At 53.2% G+C, this 24,883-nt stretch overlaps 1 protein-coding gene across 22 annotated transcripts; it reads left to right on the top strand.

Moving 5' to 3' along the window:
- Positions 1 to 92: 92 nt before the first annotated feature.
- GGT5 (gamma-glutamyltransferase 5) lies at positions 93 to 24,612 on the top strand. 22 transcript variants are annotated; one of them, XM_063704967.1, is made up of 13 exons: positions 101 to 832; positions 10,489 to 10,619; positions 10,900 to 10,995; positions 11,475 to 11,670; positions 12,285 to 12,442; positions 12,963 to 13,109; positions 16,569 to 16,705; positions 17,070 to 17,260; positions 17,683 to 17,789; positions 17,906 to 18,090; positions 18,229 to 18,339; positions 23,544 to 23,635; positions 24,157 to 24,202. In XM_063704967.1, exons 1-12 carry the CDS (start codon positions 660 to 662, stop codon positions 23,625 to 23,627), a joined length of 1,716 nt encoding a protein of 571 aa, XP_063561037.1. In that variant the 5' UTR covers positions 101 to 659; the 3' UTR covers positions 23,628 to 23,635; positions 24,157 to 24,202. The 22 variants fall into 22 exon arrangements, 20 of the variants coding, with proteins under 20 accessions (XP_055231142.1, XP_055231143.1, XP_063561037.1 ...); XM_055375162.2 differs by lacking the exon at positions 24,157 to 24,202 and adding an exon at positions 23,782 to 24,083; XM_055375158.2 differs by lacking the exon at positions 23,544 to 23,635 and adding an exon at positions 23,689 to 23,781 and having other exon boundaries at positions 103 to 832; positions 17,921 to 18,090; positions 24,157 to 24,612.
- The last annotated feature ends 271 nt before the right edge of the window (positions 24,613 to 24,883 follow it).

The raw sequence follows: 24,883 nt of genomic DNA, 5'->3' as shown, positions 1-24,883 counted from the left end.
CGGCCCCAGCTCTGCTTTCCCAGAGCTGCCGGGAACCCGGGGAATGGTGTGGAGGTTCCAGGGAGCCCTGCCCCTACCTGGCAACCGCAGTGCAGCAGGCACCAAATTCTCCTGCACATTGCGACAGTGTGACCCTGGGCTCTGGCGGGCGGTAGGTGGGGCCTTTGGACCTACCAGCAGTGAGGGAGTTAACACAGCAGCTGACTTCTCTAGGCAAGGAAAACTCCCCTCAGACGCTTTGCTGCCTGGCCTCCTGCCAGCAACAAGCAGGAGCTGAAAACTAGAAGTTGAGGCGTGAGTTTGGCCACTCCGTAGTGTGCACTTGGTGAGGGCAGCAGCTCGCCACAGCTGCCAGCCGTCTGTCCATTCACCCATCTGTCCATCTGGCAGCCCGCTGTTCAGACCCGTCTGTCTGTCCGCCTATCTGTAAGCCCATCTCTGTCCCATTGTCTATCTGACCATCTTTCTCTTACTGTCCTCTTTGTCTAGCTATCTGGCCTATCTGTCGATCCATCTTCGTGTCTGTCTTCAGCCCCCACCTGTTTGTCCATCTGTCCAATTACCTGTGACTCTGTGCATCTTCTTGTCCATTCATCTGCCCACCCATCTGTCCCTCCGTCTGCCCACCAGCCGCCCCTCTCCTCCTGGGCTGCAGAGCCATGGCCCGGGGCTACGGGGCCACAGTCGGCCTAGTCCTGCTGGGTCTGGGGCTGGCGCTGGCTGTCATTGTGCTGGCTGTGGTCCTCTCTCGACACCAAGCCCCCTGTGGCCCCCAGGCCTTTGCCCACGCTGCTGTTGCCGCCGACTCCAAGGTCTGCTCGGATATTGGACGGTGAGTGAGACGTGGGAGGAAGCTGGGTGGCCCTTGGCAGCCAGCCCCTCCTGGAGAAGGTGTGTGTGTGTATGTGTGAGTGAATGTATGTGTGGGTGTGTGTGTGAGTGTGTGGGTATGTGTGATTGCATGCATGTGTGTGTGTGAGTGTGTGAGTGTGAGTGTGGGGAGTGTGGGTGTGTGTGAATGTGTGTGATTGTGTGTGGGTATGTGTATGTGAGTGTGTGTGAGTGTGTGTGTGCACATGCACTGGCCCAGGAAGCAGGAGCCGTGTGTGTGTGGGCTTCAGCACCTGCAGGGCTTGGGAGCAAGGAGGCAGCCTCAGGGCCCTTGCACAGAACAGGTGGCAGGGTGTGCCCGTGGGGCAGATGGGGACTTGGGGACAATGGTGGTGTGTGAGTCCACGCCTGGCTCCAGGATTCAGGAGGCCCATTTGCATATCCCAGGTGGGAACCGGTCTGGCCCCACCTGACCCTGCTGGCCGGTGCAGGCCCCTTCAGTGAGGCCAATTCTCCAAGGCTGGGGTCTTCTCCCAGGGTCATGGGTGAAGGGGTTTGGAGGCTCCCTACGTGGGTACTGGCCTGCTGGGGTACACACAATGCTGCCATAGCCAGTCTGCCCCAACACCCAGCCCGGGGCCACATCTCGGGTCTCTCAGTCCTGGGGAGCCTGGTGCCCCACCCCTCACATCCTCTCTCCCTGAGTCAGGGCCTGGGTCTCGTGAGCTGAGTGACTGATACTTGGTGTCCTGGATGAGGGCGTGGTGGAGAGGGGCCACAGCGGGTGTTTCCTGACCCTCTTCCAGGAAGCCCAGCCCAAGGAAGGCCTCCGCTGCTGCCGCTGCAGAGGACACATACAGGATGCCCCTTCCTGCCCCCTGCCTCCCATTGGGCCCACAAAAGCCAGGGCAATCCTCCCCTCCCTGCCAGCCACCTGGTCTGCTTCCCAGAAGTTCTGTCTTGCAGGCTGTTGGGAGGATCCCAGTGCTTTGTAAACTAAAGCAAGGGAGGAGTGGCCGCTCCCTCTCTCTGTTCATTCATTCACCTTTTCATTCATTCCTTCTTCCCTCCATTCCCCCATCTGTCCATCCTTCCCTGCCCTGATTGCTCATGCCACCCCCCACCCCTCCTGACCTGGTCCTTTGGTTTCTCTTCAGGGCTTTCTGTCTCCTCCCACAGGGCTGAGAATGGCAGCTCAGGGACAAGTTGGGGCTGGGGACTGCTTAGTCTCCCCAGTGGCTCTCAGGGGATTTGAGGGTTTGACGCCAGCTGCCACCCCAGGCTGTGCCCCTCCTCTGCTCAGGAGGACATACAGAGATGCGACACCCACTTAAACTCGAAGTTGCAAAGATGCAAATGAGACTGGGGTCTCAGGCACCAGAGACCACCCGTGGGCACGTGGCCTTTGGGAGTGGGGACCTGCTGCCACAAATTTCTGGGTGGAGTCTGGACCTGCTGGGTCTCCCTGAGTGACTGTCTGGGGGTCTCCATAGCGTGCCCTGCTGTGTGCGTGACGGTCACTGGTTGGGTAGGGGTCTCTACTCTAAAGCTCCCTCTGCCGGCATCCCCTCGAACTCTCCCTTGGTGAAGAGAGAGGATGTGGTTTGCCCCAGTGTTTTGTCAAACAACTCTCTCCACTTCCTGTCTTAAGAAGCTGGGAGTGGAAGAGAGCCTGGGGCTGGCCCCAGCTGCTGCTGCGGAACAGGGGTCATTGGACACTGGGACCCTGGCCGGACTGGCTGGGGGGCCTCAGGAAGAGGCCTGCTGCAGCGTCATCCTGGCCAAGATCCCTCCTTGCAGAGGCCCCTGGCCACACTGCCACAGGGTCTGCTGGGGCCACCAGAAGCCCATGCTCCTGACTCCATCATCTCTCCCCTCTGTGCTCACCGCTCACCAGGAGGCCCTCCCAGAGTCCAGTCTCCTGCTCTTTTTTCTGTTTTGTTTTTGAGATGCTGTTTCGCTCTGTCACCAGGCTGGAGTGCAGTGGCGTGATCTCGGCTTACTGCAACCTCTGCCTCCTCGGTTCAAATGATTCTCCTGCCTCAGCCTCCTGAGTAGCTGGGACTACAGGTGCCAGCCACCATGCCCAGCTAATTTTTGTATTTTTAGTAGAGATGGGGTTTCACCATGTTAGCCAGGATGGTCTCCAACTCTAGACCTCGTGATTCGCCCACCTCCGCCTCCCAAAGTGCTGGGATTACAGGAGTGAGTCATGGCGCCCGGCCCCATCTCCTACTCTTTCTCTCAGCACCAGGTTTTATTCTTGGGATTCTGCTACAGCCGGAGCCCCTGGGTGCGAGCTCCTAAGCTTTCTGTGAGTGTGGACCCAGCACCGTGCCTAGTAGACATACAAAAGGAGCATGGTGACAGTGAGGTCTGTCATCTCCAGCATAATGACTGTTTTGATCCTTGTAAAAAAGGTGATTTTTGGCTGGGTGTGGTGGCTCACACCTGTGATCCCAGCACTTTGGGAGGCTGAGGCGGGTGGATCATTTAAGGTCAGGGGTTGGAGACCAGCCTGGGCAACATGGTGAAACCACGTCTCTACTAAAAATACAAAAATTAGCTGGGCATGGTAGCGGGTGCCTGTAATCCCAGCTACTTGGGAGGCTGAGACAGGAGAATCACTTGAACCCAGGAGGCAAAGGTTGCAGTAAGCCAAGATTGCACCACTGCACTCCAGCCTGGGTGACAGAGCAAGACTTGGTATCAAAAAAAAAAAAAAAAAAAGAAAGAAAGAAAAGCTTATATTTTCGTTCTAATGGTTATCTTAATATCTTCATTCTATAATTATATGTTTTATATAATTATAATAGCTATATAAGATATAATACCCCTAGTATGTTGTTTTTTGGATATTCTACTCTCTCCTGATGGTTAATTTATGTGTCAACTTGGCTAAGCTATGGTGCCCCGTTGTTTGGTCAAATACTGGTCAATATCTTGCTGGGAGGTTATTTCATAGATGTGATTAACACTGACAGTCAATTGACTTTAAGTAAAACAGATTACCCACCATAATATGGGTGGGCCACCTCCAATCAGTTGAAGGCCGTAAGAACAAAAACTGAGGTTTCCCAGAGAAGCAGGAATTCTGCTTCAAGACTGTAACACACAAACCCTGCCTGAGTTTCTGGCCTGCTGACTGCTCTACAGAGTTTAGGTTCCAGACTTCGAGATCAACTCTTACCTGAATTTATAGCCTGCTGGCTTGCCCTACAGATTTTAAACTTGCTAGTCCCCACAATCATGTGAGCCAATTCCTAAATAAATCTCTCTCTATGTATAACCTATTGGTTTAGCTTCTCTATAAAAACTTCTATATCCAGTTTCCTGGATGTTAAGTAATATTGAAACTAGCTAGTAACCTCGTTTTTTTGTTGTTTTTTTTTTTTTTGAGATGGAGTTTTGTTCTTGTTGCACAGGCTGGAGTACAATAGCACGATCTTGGCTCACCGCAACCTCCACCTCCTGGGTTCAAGCGATTCTCCTGCCTCAGCCTCCTGAGTAGCTGGGATTACAGGCATGCGCCACCACACCTGGCTAATTTTGTATTTTTGGTAGAGACAGGGTTTCTCCATGTGGGTCAGGCTGGTCTCAAACTCCCGACCTCAGGTGATCTGCCCGCTTTGGCCTCCCAAAGTGCTGGGATTACAGGCATGAAACACTGCACCCGTCTCCTAGTAATTTCTTCTTTTCCGTGATGTGTCTCTTATCTCTAATAATACTTTTCTTCTTAAAGTCTACTTCATTAAAAATAGTTATGCTGGGCATGGTGGCTCATGCCTGTAATTGGCACTTTGGGAGGTCAAGGTGAGTGGGTCGCTGAAGCCCAGGAGTTCAAGACCAGCCTGGGCAACATGGTGAGACCCTGCCTCTACAAAAAATACAAAAATTAGCTGGGTGTGGCTAATATAATTCTAAGTTGACACACTTGTAGTCCCAGCTACTTGGGAGGCTGAGCGGGGAGAATCGCATGATGCTAGAAGGGAGAGATTGCTGTGAGCCAAGATCACGTCGCTGCACTCCGGCCTAGGAGACAGAGTGAGGCTCTATCTCAAAAAAAAAAAAAAAGTTACACAGCTTTCTTGGTTAGTGCATGCATGATATATTTTTCATTATTTTCCACCTTTCTGTATCCTTACATAAAAGGCATTAGTTGGGTTTTACTTTATTTCCAATTACTTTAATTTTTATTGATTGTCCTTTTAAAAGTAGGTGATGATTTATTTGGGTTGAAACCCACCACCAACTTGTTTTCCATGCCTATTCTGTTTCTTCTTATCTCCTTTCACATCTTGTTTTGCATTTATTATTTTTATTATTCAATTTCCTTTTTCTCTATTAGTTTCCTAACTGTGCAGTCTTGGAGTTATTTTAAAAGATGACAGTAGATTATTTTAGAGCTTACAACATGCATCCTTCACTTACCAAAGTCTAACATGAGCTAGTACATTTTTTTGTTTATTTGTTTTTTCTTGAGATAGAGGGAGTCTTGCTCTGCTGCCCAGGCTGGAGTGCAGTGGAGCAATCTTGGTTCACTGCAACCTCCGCCTCTTGGGTTCAAGCAATTCTCCTGCTTCAGCCTCCCGAGTAGCTGGGACTACAGTCACCCGCCACCACGCCCGGCTAATTTTTTGTATTTTTTAGTAGAGACGGGTTTCACTGTGTTAGCCAGGATGGTCTCGATCTCCTGACCTCCTGATACACCTGCCTCGGCCTCCCAAAGTGCTGGGATTACAGGCGTGAGCCACCACGCCTGGCCACCCTTTATTTTTATTTATAAAAATATCTTTGGGAAAAAATATCTTTGGGCACATGGTCAAGGATCTCCTGAGGACTGTGTCATGGGCAATATATATATATATATATATATATATATATATATACACACACATATATATATATTCCACTTTCACTTTTTTTTTTTTTTGAGACAGTGTCTTGCTCTGTCGCCCAGGCTGGAGTATAGTGGCGTGATCTCAGCTCACTGCAACTTCCGCCTCCCGGGTTCAAGTGATTCTCCTGTCTCAGCCACCTGAGTAGCTGGGATTCCAGGCATGAGCCACCACGCCTGGCTAATTTTTGTATTTTTTTTTTTGAGATGGGGTCTCACTGTGTCGCCCAGGCTGGAGTGCAATGGCACGATATCTGCTCACTGCAACCTCCACCTCCCTGGTTCAAGCAGTTCCCCTGCCTCAGCCTCCCAAGTAGCTGGGATTACAACAGGCACATGACACCATGCCCTGCTAATTTTTTTGTATTTGTAGTAGAGACAGAGTTTCACCATATTCGCCAGACTGGTCTCAAACTCCTGACCTCAAGCAATTTGCCTGCCTTGGCCTCCCAAAGTGCTGAGATTACAGGCGTGAGTCACCGCGCCTGGCCTTTTTTTTTTTTTTTTTTTTTTTTTGAGACGGAGCCTCACTCTGTCCCCCAGGCTGGAGTGTGGTGGCAAGATCTCGGCTTCCTGCAACCTCCACCTGCTGGGTTCAAATGTTTCTTGTGCCTCAGCCTCCCAAGTAGATGGGATTACAGGTGCCCACAACCACACCTGGCTAATTTTTGTATTTTTGGTAGAGATGGGGTTTTAACCACGTTAGCCAGGCTGGTCTCGAACTCCTGACCTCAGGTGACCTACCCACCTTGGCCTTCCAAAGTGATGGGATTACAGGCATGAGCCACCACTCCCAGCCTCCATTTTTAATAGATGCCAGTTCTTTGATAAAATTCTTATTTCTTTATATCCTTGAATATAGATACAAAGTACTTATTTTAAAGTACATGGTCTGCCAATTTCATAATCTGGAGATCCTATGGACCTTTTTAAAAGTTGTCTGTGCTTTCTCATGAGCTTTGTTCCTGCTGTCTTATTTCCTTGTTTGCTTGGTTGTTTTTAATTTGGCACTGGAGAGTATGTATAAAAATTGTTAGAGGCCGGGTGCGGTGGCTCACGCTTGTAATCCCAGCACTTTGGGAGGCCAAGGCGGGCAGATCACGAGGTCAGGAGTGCAAGACCAGCCTGGCCAACACAGTGAAACCCTGTCTCTACTGAAAATACAAAAATTAGCTCTGCGTGATGGCTGGTGGCTGTAATCCCAGCTACTTGGGAGGCTGAGACAGGAGAATCGCTTGAACCCAGGAGGTGGAGGTTGCAGTGAGCCGAGATCGAGGCACTGCACTCCAGCCTGGACAGCAGAGTGAGATGCTGTCTCAAATAAATAAGTAAATAAAAATAAAATAGTTTGAGGCCTAGGGGTCTGAAATTCTGAGATCTCCTTTATGCATTTGAGTGACTGAGATGATCTGAAGCTGGATCCAGTGCTCCTGAGGGCTGCTTTATTTCTGGTTGACTGTGACTCCTAGAGTAAGAAACCTGCACCCCACGTGTGGGGCATTATGGCATCCCCTCCCTCAGCCACATGAGTAAGTCAACAGCACTGCTCTAGACCAGGTGTGGTGGCTCACGCCTATAGTCCCAGCTACTCGGGAGACTGAGGCAGGAGGATTGCTTCAGGCCAGGAATTTGAGACCAGCCAGAGCAATATATTATTAGGTTGGTACAAAAGTAATTGCGGTTTTTGCCATTAAAAGTAATGGTGACCCTGTCTCAGAAAAATAAAAAGCAAAAAAAAAAAAAAAAAAAAAAGAGAGCGAGAAAAGAAAAAAAGAATCCCTGATCTATTTGTCAGCCTCCTCTTCAGGATTGGCCGTCACCTTGAGGGGAATGCTGGCCTTGCCTGTCTCCAGCCCTGTACTTCTCTGCCTCCTATGCCTTTAAGCACGTGTTTTCTATTTGCTGGGCTTTTCTAGTTCTCTGAGGGAAGTGTGGTCTGAATTACAGTCTCCCATTACCAGGAAGTCTGATTTACGTTTAACAGATTTTTTTTTTTTTTTTTTGAGATGGAGTCTCACTCCGTTGCCCAGGCTGGAGTGCAGTGGTACGACCTCGGCTCACTGCAAGCTCCGACTCCCAGGTTCACACCATTCTCCTGCCTCAGCCTCCTGAGTAGCTGGGACTACAGGCATCCGCCACCATGCCCAGCTAATTTTTTGTGTTTTTAATAGAGATGGGGTTTCACCGTGTTAGCCAGGATGGTCTCGATCTCCTGACCTCATGATCTGCCTGCCTGGGCCTCCCAAAGTGCTGGGATTACAGGCATGAGCCACCACGCCCAGCCTTAACAGATTATTTTTTTAAAATGTTAAGGGAGCAAGGCCAACGCTGGGGCCTGGGTAGGAGGCCATTGCAATAACCCAGCTGAGAGAGGTTGGTGGCTTGGACCAGTGTGGTGGAGATGGAGGTAGAACCTGCATCCAGAGTCACTGGTGGGTTGGATGTGGGGAAGGAAGAAAGTGACCAATCCAGGATGGCTCCAGGGTGTAGGTGCTGAGCAAAAGGGGGAGTGGTTGTGTCAATTTCTAAGACAACGAGGACTAGGAGAGGAGCCATTTCGCAGGGACGGTTGGAAGGAAAATCAAAAGTACAGTTTAGGTCATGGTGTGTTTGAAATGTTTCTTAGATACCCAGAGTGGGTACCTTGTGCATAGCTGGGTATAAGTGTCTTGAGTGTAGGGAGAGGACTGGCGGAGTTAAAGTCGGGGAGTTACCATCACACAGGTTGCATCTCATGCCATAAGCCTGGATGGACTCACCCAGGGAGAAGATATAGATGCACAAGGACCATGGACCAAGCCTGGGGCCCCCAACATCAGGAGACCAGGGAGGTGGGAGGAAAACCAAAGCCTGGCAGGGTGGGCGAGGTGGGTGCAGGGACCTGGCCCATTCCCTCTTGGGGCTTTGGTTTCCCCATCTGTAACCATTTACCCCATTTTGCCCTGGAAGCCAAGACAACTGACTAGGCTGGAAGCAGACAGGTTGGGGAAGCAAGGGTGCACTCCATTTAGTTAGGAAGTGAGGCCTTTGTCTGGGATGGGAGTTTAAAGTGTTTTTTCCCCGTTTGTCATTTGGCTTTGTTTATGGTGTTTTATTCTTATAAAAATTAGTGTTTATGCCTGACTTGTTTATTTCATTTTCTGGCTTTGTGCTCTCTTTCCTGTTCCAAGATTACATGTGTCCCTATGGTGCCCATGTGTGCCACGTGTGGGCCCAGAGAGGGACATGTGGCTCAGGAGCTGGGGTGGGTTTGTGTCCAGATGGACATGCTAGGTCAGGACAGACACCTGAGCCAAAGGAGGGTGCTAGGGCCAGAGGTCCCACGGGGTGGGTGCAGGGACCCAGGTCCATTCCCTCTTTGGGCCTTGGTTTCCCCATCTGCAACTGGGGTTTAAGTGCTGGCTTCTGGCCGGGCGCAGTGGCTCACGCCTGTAATCCCAGCACTTTGGGAGGCCGAGGTGAGCAGATCATTTGATGTCGGGAGTTTGAGACCAGCCTGACCAACATGGAGAAACCTCGTCTCTACTAAAAATACAAAATTAGTCAGGCGTGGTGGTGCATGCCTGTAATCCCAGCTACTCGGCAGGCTGAAGCAGGAGAATCGCTTGAACCCGGGAGGCGAGGTTGCAATGAGCCAAGATAGTGTCATTGCACTCCAGCCTGGGCAAGAAGATTGAAACTCCGTCTCAAAAAAAAAAAAAAAAAAAAAAAAAAAGCTGGCTTCTTGAGGTGCTGGGAGGAAGGATTCCTGGGTGTTAGGGAAGAGGTTGTCCTCAGTGAGCTGTGCAGGCCTGTGCCCCAGGGACAGGGATCATCATAATGTAGGCCAGGCTGACCAGCCCTCAGTGCTAAAGGGCCCACCTCTTGCTGCCCATGGACAGATGGGGAGGGTTAGGCCAGAGCATTTATTTTCTTTCTTTCTTTTCTTTTCTTTTTTTTTCTTTTTTGAGGCAGTCTTGCTTTGTTGCCCAGGCTGGAGTGCAGTGGCATGATTTCAGCTCACTGCAACCTCTGCCTGCTGGGTTCAAGCAATTCTCCTGCCTCAGCCTCCTGCGTAGCTGGGATTACAGGTGCCCGCCATCACATTCTGCTAATTTTTGTATTTTTAGTAGAGACGGGGTTTCACCATGTTGGCCAAGCTGGTCTTGAACTCCTGACCTCAAGTGATCTATCCGCCTCGGCCTCCCAAAGTGCAGGGATTATAGGCATGAGCCACCACACCCAGCCTAGGCCAGAGAATTTCCACAGGCTCAGAGTCCCAAGAGAAGTTGTGGGGTCCATCAGCTCAAGCCCTATGCCCTGCTGGCAGGGAAGGATCCTGGGATCACCTGCCAAAGGCCAGCCTTGAAGTAGTTGTGGCCAGAGTGTCCCCAGTGAGATGGGGAGTGGAGTCCCAGGGTGGGCTCCTGAGGCCGCTGTGAGGGACTGAGAGGTGGCCGAGGCCTGGTTCTGCCTGTAGCATATGAGCTGGTGCTGCTGGGAACAATGGCAACAGAAGTACTTTGCAAACTGAGAAGCACCTTGTATATGGCAAAGGTCAGTGTAAATGGCATCACACTTTGCAACTGTAGTGTGTTGTGGACCTGTGAGCAGCTGGATTTGATGGGGAAGCCTGGTTGTGTTCTGCAACCTAATCTGAGGTTTGGTGGCAGCCGATGTGCCGCCTCCGTCACCATTCTCCAATGAGTGCCAGCTGAGCAAGCCTGGTGGGGAGACAGGGGGAGGGGAGCCCCACAGCGACTCTGTGCCATGTCCCCTAGAGCCATCCTCCAGCAGCAGGGCTCACCCGTGGATGCCACCATCGCGGCTCTGGTCTGCACCAGCGTCGTCAACCCTCAGAGCATGGGCCTGGGCGGAGGGGTCATCTTCACCATCTACAATGTGACGACAGGTGGGCCCACATGTGAACTGCCATGGGGAAGATGGGCTTGTCCACACCACTGCGTAACCCCTTCTCCAGCCAGTCCCATCAACTCAAGCCCGTTTCTGGGTGTTCTTGGGCCCCCTGCCCTGCCCCATTTGCCTCAGCTGTGCAAAGCCCTTGTGTCAACTCCTGTCCATGTGTTAGCCCAGAGTCCATCTCATAATGCAGAGATGGAAACTGAGGCCTAGAGCAGGCCAGGGGCTGTCTGCAGGGTCCATGACCACTCACCTGCCCTGCCCTACTCCAGGGAAGGTGGAGGTCATCAATGCCCGGGAGACGGTGCCGGCCAGCCACGCCCCGAGCCTGCTGGACCAGTGTGCACAGGCTCTGCCACTGGGCACAGGTGACGCCCCATGGAGGTCCCCCACTCCCACCCCCCAGGCCGCTAGGACTAATCAGAACACCCCCGCAAAGGAGCAGCGCCTCGCGGACAGGCTGTGACTCCCTGGCACGGGGGGACACGGAGCCTGTGGGGAACCCCCAGCCCCAACCTGCAGGGATTGAGAAGGTCCCCCTTGGGAACGGGCTCTCTGAGGTGATCCAGGGAGAGGGACCAGGCTGGACAAAGGCCTGGAGGGTTCAGTGGAGATGGGTTGGCGGGGCAGGGTGGGGCTCCTGGGGCCAGTTTGTGCAGGGCCCCTTGGGCTTGGCCATGGACTTTGTGGGGAGCCACAGGTGATTTGAGCAGGGAGGGACGTGGTCGGGTGTGGGCTCCAGAAAGCTCACTCTGGCTGCTGTAACTGGGGGGCCACATGTAGGGGTGATGGCAAACCTGGGAAGGCCTGGAAGCCACAGGGTTGAGAGCTGGGATGTGCCATGCAGGGGCCCAGTGGATCGGGGTGCCCGGGGAGCTCCGCGGCTATGCCGAGGCCCACCGCCGCCATGGCCGCCTGCCCTGGGCGCAGCTGTTCCAGCCCACCATCGCGCTGCTCCGAGGGGGGCATGTGGTGGCCCCTGTCCTCAGCCGTTTCCTGCACAACAGCTTCCTGCGGCCTTCCTTGCAGGCGTCAACCCTGCGGTGAGCCCCACATGGTGGCCCTGGGTTCCTGGGTTCAAGGCCATATCCTGTCTGGGCCCAGTCCACACCCCAGCTCTGCCTCAGTCCCTCTTACACCGGAGGATTGACCCTCGGGGTGCTGGCCAGGACAAAGAGTACTTTTCATGGCCCTTCCAGCTCCCCGTGGCAGAGCCTAACTTGGGGTTAGGCTGCGGGGAGTTTATTGCCCTAGTGATAGGACTCCAAGGTGTGGATTTGGGCTCTGCCACCCGCCCTGGGGCCCCGGCCTCCTTCTCCCTCTCTCTGGCATGGCAGGAGGGCTTCAACTGCCACTCTCACCCGCCCCACCCAGCCCACTGACAGGCCCTCCCAGGAGTGAGATGACAGGCCCTAGGTGGACCCAGGCCCCACTGGGAAATTTGCCTTCCCTGGACCAGGGCCATGAGCTGGGTGAGTGGTGTCAGTCCCACCACCTCCTAGAGAATCAGTTCCCCGGTGTCCACCCCAGTGCCTCGGGACCCTGGGCCAGGGCGCCCCCCACTGTAGGGTCCTGAGGACTCCACCCATGAGAGCCCCGGAAGAGTGTGGCTGCCTCTGGGACCTGGCCCCACCCTGAGGCTCCCCCCACCCCCCAGCCAGCTCTTCTTCAACGGGACAGAACCCCTGAGGCCTCAGGACCCACTCCCATGGCCTGCACTGGCCACCACCCTGGAGACCGTGGCCACAGAGGGCGTGGAGGTCTTCTACACGGGGAGGCTGGGCCAGATGCTGGTGGAGGACATTGCCAAGGAAGGTCAGCCTCCCTGAGGTTCCATACCCCATCCCTGCTGGAGGAAGAGCCAAGTTCTGGGCGCTGGGGGTTGAGGGCAGGCTCCTTCCCAGGCCCTGAGGGAGTGCAGGCGGTGCCCGGGACCCCGAGAGGCCATGCACCTAGCTCTGCCAGCCCAAGGACCCCTGTGGTCCAGGACCTCAGAGAGCAGAGCCTGCGGGTTAGGGCCAGCAGAGGGGCGTTACCGATGGTCATGGCAGGTCTGGGTAGCCGAGCTGACCATTCTCACAGGCTCTCATAAGCCAGCTCCCTCTCCCATCTTCCCTTTCCTTTCCCCAGCCTCCCTGCCTCTGGTCTCTGTCCACCCCTCCACGCCTGGCCCCAAGGGGCCAGTCCTGAGGCCACTGCCTACAGACCTACCATCATCCTGTGTCCACAAGGCAAAAGCATGAGTGGAATCCCATCGTGTGACCTGACAGCAGTGGCTATTCCTCCCTGCCTCAGTTTCCCATCTGTTCATGGAGCCCTCTCCTTCTCATCCCAGGGAGCCAGCTGACGCTGCAGGACCTGGCCAAGTTCCAGCCCGAGGTGGTGGACGCCCTGGAGGTGCCCCTGGGGGACTATACCCTGTACTCACCACCGCCGCCTGCAGGGGGTGCCATTCTCAGCTTTATCCTCAACGTGCTAAGAGGTAAAGCCCCTGCCCAGAGCCCTGGCGCCCACCCCCTCCCCCGCACCCCCGGCCCCCGGGAACTCAGACTCCAAGCCCAAGCCCAGCCAAGGCCCAGCTCAGCCTCCTCCTCCATAAACCGGGTTCACAGATGCACAATATGAAGACAGAGCTGTGGAAACCAATCAGGATGGTGGGTTTTAGAGCTGGCCTCCAGCTCAACCCATACGTGAGGCTTTGCTGAAGGGCGTGATATCATTCGTCCAGAGTCCTCCTCCCACTGGGTGACCAGTCCCAGACACAGAAGCAGGTGGGCTGTGTGGGTGGTGAGCTGCCTGTCAGGGGCGTGCACCTGGAGGAGCGAAGCCAGCCTAGCCCAAGGCAGCCTGCAGGGGGGTTCTGGCAGTGCTGAGGCCTGGGGCTGCCTGCGCTGGCTTAATATTAGTGTCCTGTGTCTGCCATTACAAATCACCACAAGCTTGGTGGCTTAAAATAACAGAAATGTGTCCTCTCACAGTTCTGGAAGCCAGAAGCCCGATATCTAGGTGTCCACAGGGCTGCATTCCGTTGGGGGCTCCAGGGGAGAATCTGTTCTTTGCCTTGTTGACCTAAATAAAAAACAGAACAAGGCTCTCAAAGAAAATGATGTTTGTTCCAGAGTAGGCATCGCGGTAGGAATACCCATGCTAGGGTAAACTATGTGTGTATTCAGGGAGGTGAAGGAAGACAAAAGTTTTCAAAGAGAAAATGAGGAAGATTATATAACTTTTTTGTTTACAATCAATGATAATTTATTGTACATTTTATTTTTTATTGCATTATTATTATTATTATTATTATTAATTATTGAGACGGTGTCTTGCTCTGTCGCCTAGGGTAGAGCACAGTGGCACAATCTCGGTTCATTGCAAACTCTGCTTCCTGGGTTCAAGCAATTCTCCTGACTCAGCCTCCCAAGTAGCTGGGATTACAGGCGCCTGCCACCACAACTAATTTTTTTTTTTTTGTATTATTAGTAAAGATGGGGTTTCACCGTGTTGACCAGGCTGCTCTTGAACTCCTGACCTCAGGTGATCTGCCTGCCTTGGCCTCCCAAATTGCTGGGATTACAGGTGTGAGCCACCATGCTGGACCCCATTATATCGTTCCTTCTTTTTTTTGGAGATGGAGTTTTGCTCTTGTCACCCAGGCTGGAGTGGAGTGCAATTGCGCGATCTCAGCTCACTGCAACCTCTGCCTCCTGGTTCAAGCGATTCTCCTGCCTCAGCCTCCCGAGTAGCTAGGACTACCCATGTGTGCCACCATGCCCGGCTAATTTTTGTATTATTAGAGACAGGGTTTCATCATGTTGGCCAGACTGCCGTCGAACTCCTGACCTCAGGTGATCCACCTGCCTCGGCCTCCCAAAGTGTTGGGATTATAGGCATAAGCCACCATGCCCAGCCCATTATATCATTTTTATTCCTTTGTGTCCTCATAGCTTAGCTTTGGTATATAACTGTTTCGGGCCTGGTGGTGGCTCATGCCTGTAATCCCAGCACTTTGGGAGGCCAAGGCAGGCGGATCACGAGGTCAGGAGATCGAGACCATCCTGCCTAACACAGTGAAACCCCGTCTCTACTAAAAATACAAAAAATTAGCCAGGCGTGGTGGCGGGCACCTGTAGTCCCAGTTGCTTGGGAGGCTGAGGCAGGAGAATGGTGTGAACCCAGGAGGCAGAGCTTGCAGTGAGCCGAGATCACGCCACTGCACTCCAGCCTGGGCAACAGAGTGAGACTCTGTCTCAAAAAAAAAAAAAAAAACTGTTTTGAAATGATCATCCTTGGCTAGTAGGATGCATGGAAAAATGATAAGGGTGGCACTGGACAGGCCACTCGTGGGCAGATGTCTTTGCAGAAGTATTTTTTGTGTAAGATTGTGATGGCCTTTTTGTAAGGTTGTGAGCTGTTGTGTTTTTGAGGCAGGGTCTTGCTCTGTCACCTGGGCTGGAGTGCAGTGGCGCTGTCAAGGCTCACTGCAGCCTCAACCTCCTGGACTCAAGCAATCCTCTCACCTCAGCCTCCCAAAGTTTTGGGATTGCAGGCATGAGCCACTGCACCCAGCCGAGAACGGGGCACTTGTGCACGAGAGTCCTGTCTTCATGGCCTTTCCCTGGCTCTATTTTTCAGAGTTTTTTTTTTTTTTTTTTTTTTTGAGACGGAGTCTTGCTCTGTTTACTAGGCTGGAGTGCAGTGGTGCAATCCTGGCTCACTGCAACCTCCTCCTCCCAGGTTCAAGCAATTCTCCCTCCTCAGCCTCCCTAGTAGCTGGGATTACAGGCACCCACCATCATGCCCAGATAATTTTTGTATTTTTGTAGAGATGGGGTTTCACCATGTTGGTCAGGCTGGTCTTGAACTCCTGACCTCAGGTGATCCACCCGCCTCGGCCTCCCAAAGTGCTGGGACTACAGGTGTGAGCCACTGTGCCTGGCTGCAGCTCTATTTTGACAATTTTCACAGCCTCTTCCCACTTCCGGTGGCTGCCAGCATTCCTTGGCTTGTGGCTGCCTCACTCCAGTCTCTGTCTCCATGGTCATACTGGTTTCTCCTCTGCTGTGTGTCCTCTCCTCTGTGTGTCTGTCTTACAAGGACACTGTGGTCACATTCAGGGCACATCTAGATAATCTAAGATCATCTCCTCCTCTCAAAATCTTTAACATACTTTAGGCCGGGTGCGGTGGCTCATGCCTGTAATCCCAGCACTTTGGGAGGCTGAGGAGGGTGGATCACTTGAGGTCAGGAGTTGGAGACCATCCTGGCCAACCCAGTAAAACACCATCTCTACTAAAAATACAAAAATTAGCCGGGCATGATGGCCTGTGCCTGAAGTCCTAGCTACTCGGGAGGCTGAGGCGGGAGAATCACTTGAACCCAGGAGGCGGAGATTGCAGTAAGCTGAGATCGCGCCACACACTCCAGCCTGGGTGACAGAACAAGACTCCCTCTCCAAAAAACACAAAAAAGGCGGGGCATGATGGCTTACACCTGTAATCCTAGCACTTTGGGAGGCCAAGGCAGGCAGATCACTTGAGGCCAGGAGTTTGAGACCAGCCTGAATAACATGGCGAAATCCTGTCTCTACTAAAAATACAAAAATAATTAGCTGTGCGTGGTGGCGAACACATGTAGTCTCAGCTACTCAGGAGACTGAGGCCCAAGAATCACTTGAACCCAGGAGGCGGAGATTGCAGTGAGCTGAGACCGCGCCATTGCACTCCAGCCTGGGCAATAGAGTGAGACTCTGTCTAAAAAAAAAAAAAAAAAATCCTTAACTTACTTTTCCACTTAAGGTATTAGTCACTCTTGTGCTGTATAAGGTAATATCCACAGGTTTTGGGAATTAGGATGTGGGTGGATCCTTCTGTGGTCGGGAGGGGGGCAACATTCAACCCATTACATAGGGTTACCCCAACCAACCTGTGCTCCAACCTCTCTCCAGGGTTCAACTTCTCAGCAGAGTCTGTGGCCAGGCCTGAAGGGAGGGTGAACATGTACCACCACCTTGTAGAGACACTCAAGTTTGCCAGGGGGCAGAGGTGGAGGCTGGGGGACCCTCGAAGCCACCCGAAACTCCAGGTGAGGTTGCTGAGGTTGCTGGGCTGGTGGGCCGTCCTCCTCCCTGGCTCAGGACTTGGCATGAAACGAGGGTCAGGCCTGGTAGGGGGAAGTTGGAGGGATATGTATGTGGTTCTAGGCCAGGGCAGGACTGAAAGGGATCCCGGGGTGGCAGGTACAGGGGTCAGGTGCAGGAGTGGCACCATATCTCAAAGGACCTGGAGGGTGAGCAGAGTCTAGACCTAGCTGGGCTTGAGGGAGGCCTGGCCACAAGGTAGAGGACAGACTGGAGGTGGCCCCCTTGGGGGCTGATCTCATCCTGCCCTTGGTTCTGCGGATTCCGCCTGGCCCCTCACTGACCCTGCCACCTGCCCACCCACCCCAGAATGCCTCCCGGGACCTGCTGGGGGAGACCCTGGCCCAGCTCATCCGGCAACAGATCGATGGCCGGGGGGACCACCAGCTCAGCCACTACAGCTTGGCCGAGGCCTGGGGCCACGGGACAGGCACGTCCCATGTGTCTGTGCTGGGGGAGGATGGCAGCGCCGTGGCTGCCACCAGCACCATCAACACACCGTGCGTAGGGCCTGGGGGAAGGCGGATGGCTTCACTCCTCCTCTCCTAGACCTGCACACCCCCAGCCCCATGTTCCCTCACTTGTCCCCACGGGGCAGCACCTTGCTTTTGCCCTTTGTCTCCTCCTCTATTTCAAAAGAGGCCCCCACCCCTGACATCTCTGGCTGGAAAGGCTGCTGCTGGGGTGGCCCGACCCAAGATTTACCTGGGAATGGGTAGCCTCACTCAGAAGGGTGCCCTGATGTGGGGGCACAGGTGGGTCTTTGGGGACCCCTCCTGGGTGGTGCCAGGGAGAGAATAGCGTCTTCAGCATGCTTCGGGGCAGCTGTAAAACGAGGGGGTCCTGCAAAGCGTGCGGGGCAAGTGGTGTCTGGTGGGAGCCCCGGGTCCTAGCCCAGGCTCTTCTGCCTCCACGGCTGCAGCTTTGGAGCGATGGTGTATTCACCACGGACAGGCATCATCCTCAACAACGAGCTCCTGGACTTATGCGAGCGATGCCCCCGGGGTTCCGGCACCACCCCCTCACCTGGTGAGAACAAGGCTTCCCACCCGGGGTCCACAAGGGCCCTCCACCAGGGGAGAGGAGGGAGGGGGCTGGGCTGGGGCTGCATGCTAACCCCTGGATGGGTCACTGCACTCGCCAAGCCGCTGTTTGCTCAGCAGTGAGCGGAGACAGGGTGGGTGGAGCTCCCGGAAGGTGCTGGCCCCCAGTTCCAGGCGAGCGTTCCCCATCCTCCATGGTGCCCTCCATCTTGATCAACAAAGCCCAGGGGTCGAAGCTAGTGATTGGCGGGGCTGGCGGGGAGCTCATCATCTCTGCTGTGGCCCAGGTGAGTCTGGGGCTCCTGGCTCGAGTGTCTCCTCTCTGGGCAGCATACTGTCTGACTCTCTCTGGAGTGGGGATGTGAGGGCTGATGTAGGGTAGCAGGGTGCCCCCTTTCTCCCTGCAACCCTCATCTCTCCCCCAGGCCATCATGAGCAAGCTGTGGCTTGGCTTTGACCTGAGAGCGGCCATTGCAGCCCCCATCCTGCATGTCAACAGCAAGGGCTGTGTGGAGTACGAGCCCAACTTCAGCCAGGTGAGGCTGAGGTCCGAGCTGGATGCCTAGGGCAGAGTCCACTCCCCAAGTCCGTGCTGCTCAAAGCCACCTGGGAGGAACTCAGTCACTGAGATTCTTAGGCCAGGTACACTTCAACTTTGGGGGCCATAGGAGTTGGGGACCTTGATGGGTGAGGCTGTCAGTGGCCTCCAGGCCAGTTCTGTGGCCTCCAAGACAGACAGCAGGGTGTTGTCTATGCTGCTCCCAGGCTGAGGATCTCAGCACCTTGGTCTCTGGTCTGTGGTTGATGCCATTTTTCAGAAGTGAGTTTTCCTGGCTGGGGCCTCTCAGACTCTCCCTCATGGTGACTTTTTCCTTGTGTGATTTGTAACTTATATTTGCAACTTTGTTTGTGAAAGAGGTTGTTTTTCCTATGGCAGTCTGTAAAGTGATTTTCTTCTGGGGCACTAGGGCATTGGTGGTAATTTTTACTATATATATAATTTTTTTTTTTTTTTTTGAGACAGCATCTCACTCTGTTGCCCAGGCTGGAGTGCAGTGTTGCGATCACAGCTCACTACACCCTTGACATCCTGGGCTCAAGTGATCCTTCCTCCTCAGGCTCCCAAGGAGCTAGGACTAGAAGTGTGTGCCACCACACCTGGATAGTTTTTATTTTTTTGTTTTTCGTAGAAACAGGGTCTCTCACCATGTTGCCTAGGCTGGTCTTGAACTCCTGAGCTCAAGCAATCTTCCTGCCTTGGCCTCCCAAAATGCTGGGATTATAGGCGTGAGCCACCATGCCCCGGCCTACAAACATTTTTTTTGATTCCCCACAGAAGCCCATGGTGCAGCTCCAGGGGCTGAATTCTTCTGGCTGACTCCCCCTCTATCCTTAGACAGAGACTCAGCTTCCTCGGAGCATCTTTGGGTTGATGGATGCCCTTTGTTAGGACCTATTTAAAAGATTGATAGTGGCCGGGCACGGTGGCTCATGCCTGTAATCCCAGCACTTTGGGAGGCCGAGGCGGGTGGATCACCTGAGGTCAGGACTTCCAGGCCAGCCTGGCCAACATGGTAAAACCCTGCCTCAACTAAAAATACAAAAATTAGCCAGGCGTGGTGGCACACACCTGTAATCCCAGCTACTCGGGAGGCTGAGGCAGGAGAAACGCTTGAACCCAGGAGGTGGAGGTTGCAGTGAGCCAAGATCGTGACACTGCACTCCAGCCTGGGTGACAAGAGCAAAACTCTGTCTCAAAAAAAAAAAAAAAAAAAAAAAAAAAAAAGATTGATAGCAGCTGAGATTCCAGATCTTCAAAGCTGCCTCTCCTGTTATGAGACTTCTTTGGTCTCAAGTCCACCTTCCAAAGCCCGTGGAACCTGAGAACCATGGACTGGGGCCTTAGTCCAGGAACAGAGTGTAGTCCCAAGAGCCTTAGTTTTCAGACCTTGAGACTAAGGACCTCAGCCTGTTAGGCTCAAACTCTTGGAGTTTGCAGGCCTCCCTCCGCATGTAGGGTCCTTCGCATGACAGGAAGACCCTCTCAGGGCTCTCGGGTTCCAGGGATCTTAGATATGGAGGATTTCAAGATCCAGGGCACATCCTTTGGAGCCCTCCTCCCTTGACTCTTTTTTTATTTTTATTTTTTTAGACAGTCTCACTCTGTCACTCAGGCTGGAGTGCAGTGGCATGATCTTGCCTCACCACAACCTCCGCTTCCCAGGTTCAAGCAATTCTCCTGCCTCAGCCTCTGAGTAGCTGGGACTACACATGTGCGCCACCACACCTGGCTAATTTTTGTATTTTTAGTAAAGATGGGGTTTCCCCATGTTGGCCAGGCTGGTCTTGAGCTCCCAATCTCAAGTGATCTGTCCCCCTTGGCCTCCCAAAGTGCTGGGCTTATAGGCATGAGCCACTGTGCCTGGCCCTCCCTTGACTCTTTTTTTTTTCTTTTTTTTGAGACGGAGTCTCGCTCTGTTGCCCAGGCTGGAGTGCAGTGGCACGATCTTGGCTCACTGCAAGCTCTGCCTCCCGAGTTCACGCCATTCTCTTGCCTCATCCTCCCAAGTAGCTGGGACTACAGGCACCCACCACCACGCCCGGCTAATTTTTTGTATTTTTAGTAGAGACAGGGTTTCACCATGTTAGCCAGGATGGTCTCGATCTCCTGACCTTGTGATCCGCCCGCCTTGGCCTCCCAAAGTGCTGGGATTATAGGCGTGAGCCACCGCGCCCAGCCCCTCCCTTGACTCTTGACTGAAGGACCTTTGTCTTTGTGAACATCAGTTCTCAGGACCTTTCACCCTGGGGACCTGAAATGCTGAGAATTTGGGAGATGACAGTCTGGGGACTGGGATTAATGGATCCAGTGACCCACGAACCTAAGGTTCTCAGCTCCCTTGGGGAGTTGGAATGTCAGCTATTCAGGTCTAGGGCTTTCCATGGAGTAAATCCTAAACTCTGGGTTGGAGACTTTGAGCCTCCAAGGACCTTCACAGCTAAGGCCCAGGGACTAGGGCGAGGAGAGTCTTTGATCCTCAGAGTCTTGGAGTTTGGCCAGTGGACTCTGAGGAATGGAGTCTCTGAGCACTGAAGGTCCAGCTTTGGCTTCAGCAGTAAAGGATCTTGGCCTTCAAGTCTAAGGACAGTGGGCAATTAGTAGGTCAGGCACAGGGAACTCATAGCCAAACGTGCAGGGCTCCAAAGACCTCATTTGCCCTGTCAGCAGCTCAGGCCATGTGGCATCACTCGATGCATCTAGATGTCTCCGGAATCTCAGGCCCTGCAGGGTGAGGTTCTCGGGCCATTAGTTTTTTTTGTTTTGTTTTGTTTTGTTTTGTTTTTTTGGCTTGTTGTTGTTGAGACAAAGTTTCACTCTGTCACCCAGGCTGGAGTGCAGTGGCGCGATCTCAGCTTATTGCAACCTGCACCTCCTGGGTTCAAGCAATTCTCCTGCCTCAGCCTTCCAAGTAGCTGGGATTACAGGCCCGCACCACCATGCCCGGCTAATTTTTGCATTATTAGTAGAGACGGGATTTCGCCATGTTGGCCAGGCTGGTCTGGAACTCCTGACCTCAGGTATCCGCCTGCCTCGGCCTCCAAATTGCTGGGATTACAGGCATGAGTGACTGCGCCCAGCCAAGTTCTCAGGTCATTAGCCTTAAATGGTATCTGGAAACATGGGACCCTAGTAGCACAGGTCTCTGTACTCTAGGACTTCTGCCCCTTTACAGACCGGTAGTTTGTGAGGACCATAGCCCCAGGGCAAGGTACTTGGCATCTTAGAAACAAACATAAGGCTAGGGGCTACTTTGGTCTCTGACTTCCTCAAAGTCCACAAATTCAGGGTCTTGGACCTCAGCCTGTAGGCCCCCATGCCCTGAGTGTCTCACACTGTGGGACTGTGGGTGCCTTTAGCTTAGGGATCTAATTTCCTTGGATTCATGGGTATTCACGTCCTTATCCTAGCTGAATTCTCCACCAATAGGCACCAATAGGGCCCTAAAGTTGTGAGTTCCTGGGTGTCTAAGGTCTTGATATCATGAGTTGAGGTCATAGGTGTTTTTGAAAATTTTTTGAGACAAGGTCTTGTAACCACCCAATGGGTTCACCTTGCCCATTGCCTAGACAGAGCGGATTCATCAAGACAGGGGAATTGCAATAGAGAAAGAGTAATTCAGGCAGAGCCTGCTGGGTGGGAGATCGGAGTTTTATTAGTACTCAAATCAGTATCCCTGAACATTCGGGGAGCAGAGTTTTTTCGTGTTTGTTTTATTTTGTTTTGTTTTGTTTTGTTTTTGAGACAGAGTCTCGCTCTGTCGTCGAGGCTGGAGTAGAGTGGCGTGATCTGTAACCTCTGCCTCCTGGGTTCAAGCAATTCTCATGTCTCAGCCTCCCAAGTAGCTGGGATTACAAGTGTGTGCCACCAAGCCTGGCTAATTTTTGTATTTTTAGCAGAAACAGCGTTCTCCATGTTGGCCAGGCTGGTCTCAAACTCCTGACCTCAGGTGATCTGCCCACCTTGGCCTCCCAAAGTGCTGGGATTACAGGCATGACCACCGCACCTGGCTAGGGAGCAGTGTTTTTAAGGACAACTTGGCGGGTTGGAGGAAGCCAATGAGCCAGGAGTGCTGATTGGTCAGGGATGAAATCATAGGGAGTTGGCTGCGTGCGGTGGCTCACGCCTATAATCCCAGCACTTTGGGAGGATGAGGTGGGTGGTTCACCTGAGGTCAGGAGACCAGCCTGGCCAACATGGCGAAAACCTGTCTCTACTAAAATTACAAAAATTAGCTGGGCAAAGTGGCAGGCATCTGTAATCCCAGCTACTGGGGAGGCTGAGGCAAGAGAATCACTTGAACCTGGGAGGGGAAGTTGCAGTGAGCCAAGGTCGTGCCATTGCACGCCAGCATGGGTGACAGAGCGGGACTCCATCTCAGAAACAGACACACACAAAAAACCCCTGGAAATCATAGAATCAAAGGGAGTTGAAGCTTTCTTCTTGAGCTGAGTCCGTTCCTGGGTGGGGGCCACAAGATCAGATGAGCCAGTTTATTGATCTGGGTGGGGCCAGCTGATCCATCAAGTGCAGGGTCTGCAAAACTTCTCCAGCACTGATCTTAAGAGCAGTTTAGGGAGGGTCAGAATCTTTAGCCTTCAGCTACATGACTCCTAAACCATAATTTCTAATCTTGTGGCTAATGTGAGTCCTACGAAGGCAGTCTGGTGCCCAGGCAAGAAGGAGGTCTGCTTTGGGAAAGGGCTGTTACCATCTTTGTTTTAAACTATAAACTAAGTTTCTCTCAAAGTTAGTTCAGACTACACCCAGGAATGAACAAGGACAACTGGGAGGTTAGAAGCAAGATAGAGTCGATTAAGTTAGATCTCTTTCCCTGTCTCAGTCATAATTTTGCAAAGGCGGTTTCAGTCTTGCTCTTTTGCCCAGGCTGGAGTGCAGTGTCATGATCAAAGCTCATTGCAGCCTCAAACTCCCAGCCTCAAGGGATCCTCCTGCTTCAGCCTCCTGAGTAGCTGGGACTATAAGCACAGGGCCACCACACCCGACTAATTTTTTCTTTTTTCTTTTCTTTTATTTTTTAATAAAGACGTGATCTCGCTACATTGCCCAGGCTGGTCTTGAACTTCTGAGCTCAAAAGATCCTCCTGCCTCGGCCTCCCAAAGTGCTGGGATTACAGGTGTGAGCCACCATGCCCAGCCCAATTTTTGATTTTCTTTTAGAGACGGTGTCTTGCTTTGTTGCCCTGGCTGTTCTCAAACTCCTGGCCTCAAGTGATCCTGCCACCTTGGCTCCCAAGTGGCTAAGACTGTAGGTATGTGCCACCACGCCTGGCTTTTTTTTATTTTTTTATTTTTTATTTTTTAGAAACAGGATCTTGCTGCATTGCCCAGGCTGGTCTCAAACTCCTGGCCTCAAGTGATCCTCCTTCCTCAGCCTCCCAAATTGCTGGCATTACAGGTGTGAACCACTGTGTCTGGCCTCAGTGTCTAAATCTTGAGAAGCCACATCCTCCATCGAAGGCCCCCTGAACTCAGATTCGCACTTCAAGGCCCTGGTGTCCTTGGATCCAGAACAGACATGAACTTGCATTTGGAGGTCTTCGGGCCTGGGTGGTGTCCTTCGTACATAGTCCCTGGAGGCTGAGCTTGTCCTCTATGGGCCTTTGGATCTCTTCCATGCTCCCATCTGGTCCTCCCTTCTTCCTGTGTCTTCAGGCCCTCTTCCTGTCCGTCTTGCCTTTTGATCATTTTTCTCATTTCTTGCAGAGGCCTCTCCCTCCTGGAGATGGGCTGAGCTGCCCTCCCCTGTGAACCTGCTTTCTCTCCTCTCCAGGAGGTGCAGAGGGGACTCCAAGACCGTGGCCAGAACCAGACCCAGAGGCCCTTCTTCCTGAACGTGGTCCAGGCCGTGTCCCAGGAGGGGGCCTGTGTGTACGCCGTCTCGGACCTGAGGAAGGGTGGGGAGGCCGCAGGCTACTAAGACACTGCTCTGCCCAGAGCTGAAGTCTGGCCCCACCATGAGTCCTGTGTCCAGGCCGGACATGGCTGGGGGACCAACTACTCCGGCAGGATCTGGACCCCTGGCAGGGGAGTCCAGCTGAGAGTGGAAGAGGTGGCGGGGACCAGCTGGGCAGATGAGAGGCTGAGCCTCATCCCTAACCCCGTTTCCCAGAGCCCCTGGTGGCCCTGAACTGGCCCCTCTATCCCTCCGCCTCTTGCCTGGGGCCACTCTCCCACCCTCTCGACCTGTACATCCTCCAGTCCAAGATTAAAGAAGAGGCGGACTGTGGCCTGATTCCATGGTTCTAAGTGGGGAGGGGACCCTCGGACAGTGCACAGTGCATGCACCAGGCTCCTATGGTTCTCCACATTCCACCACCATGGAGGTGGGGAAACTGATGCTCGCAGACCAGCCGAACCTCAGCCAGGCCACCCCTGGACAGAGACAAGCACCACCTCTGCCCCCCAGCACCTCACCACTCTGGTGGCCAGGACTCAGCAGCGTGACTGGCCCCAGTCCTGAGAGCTGGTTAACTGAAAAATCACACAATTCACAAATT

Source organism: Gorilla gorilla, chromosome 23, assembly GCF_029281585.2.
Source record: "Gorilla gorilla gorilla isolate KB3781 chromosome 23, NHGRI_mGorGor1-v2.1_pri, whole genome shotgun sequence".
Classification (NCBI taxonomy): domain Eukaryota; kingdom Metazoa; phylum Chordata; class Mammalia; order Primates; family Hominidae; genus Gorilla; species Gorilla gorilla.
The sequence above is the reverse complement of the archived record's forward strand: the minus strand, read 5'-3'. Positions and strand labels throughout refer to the sequence as shown.